This window comes from Morone saxatilis, unplaced genomic scaffold (assembly GCF_004916995.1).
Source record: "Morone saxatilis isolate NCDOM2014 unplaced genomic scaffold, NCSU_SB_2.0 Contig21, whole genome shotgun sequence".
Taxonomy (NCBI): domain Eukaryota; kingdom Metazoa; phylum Chordata; class Actinopteri; family Moronidae; genus Morone; species Morone saxatilis.
In genome coordinates this window covers 6,806,677-6,811,278 of record NW_023339774.1, presented here as the reverse complement: position 1 = coordinate 6,811,278, position 4,602 = coordinate 6,806,677, and the positions used below count along the sequence as shown (strand labels likewise).

The 4,602-nt window shown below is 37.8% G+C and overlaps 1 protein-coding gene across 1 annotated transcript in view; it reads right to left on the bottom strand.

Annotated features, from left to right (window-relative positions):
* Positions 1 to 4,602, bottom strand: part of lpar1 (lysophosphatidic acid receptor 1) — a gene marked incomplete in the record, with an annotated part of 34,401 nt that overhangs the window by 282 nt on the left and 29,517 nt on the right. Inside the window, 1 exon segment of the mRNA XM_035667723.1 lies at positions 1 to 2,370. Within this exon segment, the coding sequence (XP_035523616.1) occupies positions 2,048 to 2,370 (323 nt within the window).

Genomic DNA, 4,602 nt, shown 5'->3' with positions numbered 1-4,602 from the left:
AACTATTGAATGGACTGCCATGAAATTTGGTTCAGGCATTCATGTCCCTTTCAGGATGAACTGTAATAACTTTGGTCACCATCTCACCATCATCAGGTCAAACTTACTAACTAGCTAAACCAAGATGGTGAACATGGTAAATGCTGGCTTTACATCAGCATGTTAGTATTTTTATTGTGAGCATATGAGCATGCAAGCATTAGCATTTGGCTCAAAGCAATGCTTAGTACAGCCTCACAGAGCCGCTAGGGTGGCTGTAGACTGTTAGACTTCATTACAAAATGGTCTATGTTCAAAGTAGCTATTCTATGTTTTTATTTGGGTCTGCCCCCTGTGTTTAAGTTCATCTAGTGACATACTGTGGTAGAATGCTGCCTGTTAGTGTCTTCAGTTCTGGTTTTTTGCAATCTGCTACCATATGATTTGTGGCAAAATGTAGTTTGTAAACTACAAATTCAGACAGGCATGCATTAACATCATGCTGAACAGACAGAAAGGCCCTCCTTGTCACCTCTTACAGTGTTATGAAAATATATATCATCTATTTTTTAGAATTCTAATTTTATATAATTTGCAGTCTTTTTTTTCCATAGATCCTACTCGTGCCACCAGAGGGCAATTTAACATGAACATGGGTTTCACTTTCACTCTTTCACCTCTTTTCCTCAGTCAACCTCATGGACAAAGAGACACTTGATAAAACCATGAGAGGCAGACAACTCAGCACATTTCATGCCATGATCTGAAGTCTGTTAACGCTCACCAGATATGACCTTCACCTTGTCTCCACAAAACACTGTGGCACAGAGCCGGCTCTAAAACTGCAAACATCCTCCTCCCCTTTTGGTATGATCCCTGGAACAACTTTTCTCTAGTTCCTTAGAAGGGATAAACAACTCAGGATTTCTGCTGATCCTGGACCCTTTGTGTATTTACGCTGGATGAAAGGAAGAAACTGCTGGGATGCTTTTACAAAATGCTTTTAAAAAATGTCTTTAGTGAGAGATGACAACCAGTAGAATAATGAGTCCCGATAGTATTTCCGTTGTGAGGTCGCCACAAGATGACTGATGAATCTACTGCAGAAATAAATATTTAAACGATAATGGGTTGAAAGATATTGCAGTATTTTTGTCAAACATGTCAGTGTTGATATAGTTATTTATTTTATGAGCATTAGCAAGATGTCCCATTAATGTTTCAGTTCAGCCTATAATCTGAAAAAGTTAAAACTCTGGACACAGATCTGAATGCTATCAAGAAAATCACACAAGGTCACGTTAAAGTTAAAGCTGCTGGAGATAGCTTGTTTTAACATTTGGTTACACATAAGGCACAAAAATGTTATGTGTTGGTTTGTATTTCCCAAGATTTGAAGTCTTTCCTCCCAAATGTAAACGAAAAGGAAGGAATAATGTTCTAAATCTGGGTTTGGATCCAAAAAGTTGCAACTAATACGAACAAGTCCTGTAATGGATGTGGAGGAAACTCTAATGGTAGTGTAATGTTGTCTGTATGTAACATGTATGATGTTATGGGAGCTTTCTAAAGAATGAGGATCAAGGGGACAAAGTCTGAAACCCACGACTGCAGGATACAAAGTTAGAGAAGACTAGTGAGAGGACGGGTTATACTGGCATTACTGTAATTTCACAGATTACTTTTAAATAGTTCATATCAGCACTGTCAATAACAACACATTTAACACAAATAGAAAATAATAAACAGCTAAACAAAAATACTAACACCCTATCGGAGGCCTCGTAGTTCAGACTCCTCCCCTGTTCTTCCTTCACACAGCGATAAAGTCTCATCATCTTTCTTCATAGTTGCCATCCTCTTCTTTATTGTGAACTCATCATCAACTTTACTACAGCTACCTAACCTTCATCCTCTAATTCATCACGGTACTGTCTTTAGTTCATGTCATGTTCGCAGTCCCTCTTGACCTTCCCATGCAGTCATTTACCTTCTTTCAGTCAGTCTCTCCAAAAAAGATCAATCCCGTCAAGCAGTTGGATTAATCTTGGTGACGTCCGGCCCTCCTTTATACCACAGAGTGTTCATTGTGGTGGTGGTGGTGGTGGTGCATACCGCCGCTCAGCACTGTGTGGTTGATGGATGACGCCGACCGGTCGGATCCCTCCGCCACCGTCCCGTTGACGTTCTCCTGCCGCTGGCAGCACAGGATCTGCCTGAAGGTGGCGCTCATCTCCTTGTCACGGTAGGAGTAGATGATGGGGTTCATGGCCGAGTTGAATTCGGCAAGAAGCAGGAAGAACTTTTCATACGTGAGGACATTGCATTTAGCGCAGAAGACATCGAGAAGGAGGATGACCAGGCCGGGAGTCCAGCAGATGATGAACGCACCTGAGGAGACACAAAGCAGGGGGGGGGGATTTTAAAAAAAACAAGAAAAACAGTTTTTCTGGAATATTAAAAAAAGTTTTTGTTTTGTACAATACATAAACCTTTACACATTGAATTATATAAAGCAACATGAACAAAAACGTTTTTCTCTTCTGGCCCATAGTTTTTTTCAGTTATAAATATAAAAAACTATAAAATACATTTTGTAATTGTTTTTTTCTAGAGCGAACATAAGTTCTACATGTGTTTAATCCATCACATGTTACACATACATTTTGAATTAGCTCTGGACATCCATATGCCCATATTTGAAGGTTTTGGGAGTTTTTGGCCTGGGACTGAATGACAGTAATTAATATAGGTTTTGATTTACATTTAGAGACAGAATGTTTTTTTCTGCCTGTGGATGTTTTATGGCTTGGCTTTGCGCTTGAGTTACTATTACTAATCAGTGATCAAGCTCATGTTCTTACCTTTTCTAATTCCTGGCTTCCTCTGTCTTTTCATGAGCCAGATGAAATACTCACCATGTGCAGTTAATACCACAAAAACGATGATCTAAGACTGACTTTCTTGAATTTCCCCAAGTTCACCCAATCATTATATTTTTTTCTAATTCATATTGGCAGGGTTTTTTTCATTCTAGCACTAAGCCCTGGACTTCCTGGATTCCTGCAGTCTAAATTTTCATGACACATGATTACACTAAACTTGAAGACTCATACTTGAATTTAGCTGATTCACGCTTGTGAAACAAATGATTCACTTAGACATAAACTTAAGCACTGGTGACTCAATATGCTTAAATTTGTTTTCAGTGTCAATTTATTTATTATCATGTCGCACGATGATCACCTTCCTTCTTAAGTGATTATTATGTTCATAAGAATAAGGCAGACCTCTTCTTGTCTTTACACGCACCCTAATAATTTTGGCCTAGAAAGTGACAAAACAAGCCACTGATGGATGATATATGTGATATTATGTAACATATAGGTGAAGCCACACCACCTAGCCAGAGTTGATTGTTTTTGGTCTGTCTTAAAACACACAAAAATCACTCTTTAACCACATCCTCATCACTTAAGAGCCACACCATCATATGTCTTGAGAACAAAACAGCCATGCCACTCTATAACCACATGTAAAACTTTGTTGGGTTTTTTAACTTATACATTAGGTTAATACCACTAAAACGCTGTCTCCCATTTGCTTTCACCACAACTTATTGCCACACATTTTTCTAGGTTTTTATGACTGAAGATACATTCGAAAACAAGAGAATAAAATGGAAAATGTTAGCTAAATTTTCCATGAAAATGTGTTGCAAATATTAACAACATTTCTAGTAGTCCAGCAAAAGAAAAAGTGACTGAATGCTTATTTTCATCCCAGCGATTCAGGGTTATACAGGGTTAGGGTTTGTTTCAATTATATAACTTGCTATTGCATTACTGTGTTACTTTACTACACATATTCCCCATGTTTGTGTATTTTTACTGTTGAGATTTTAATGACTTTGATTTGTCACTTTTGGGGCTCCATAACTAAGAAGAAAGAAAATGGTCAAACTTTCAACCTTAGCCCAGTGTCATAGAAATGAATCACATATTAGTTAAAAACACTATTGCAAAGTAATCAAAATAAAATAAAACAGTAATGTAATGAAAGAACTGACTGTTAACCACGTCATTGTTTTTCTGATTAGGATGTTTGTCATTTCCTTAAATCTACCTTAAACCTAATTTGTCAGTTCTTTCTAAAACACTTACATATGATCATTAAAAAGTTAAACAGTTGGGTAAACTTCATGATTATAGTTCAAATAAACCTCAGGAAATCAGATCAAGCAGCCAATCACAATCAACACCCTCCATTATTGCTCCCTTAATGTGAAACATCTACAGGAACCTGACCTCTACCTCATTTTTGCAACCATATCTCCAGTATTCAATCATCATATCTGTAACCTTCAGGCCTCATTTGGGTAAGTAGGCTACAATGCATCATCATTTCAACTGTGCTACTACTGTGTTGGGGGGTCACTGGCTCATTACTCTTGAATGTCAAGTTAAAGTACCATGAAGTCAGTCCACAGATGCTATTTGTCGCAACTATATGACAATTGTTGGACATTACACTCTTGAGACTATAAAACTAAAAGTCTTGATGAGAAAGAGGCAAGCAGAGAGAGAAAGACAGAAAGACAGAGAGAGAGAGACAGACAAAGAG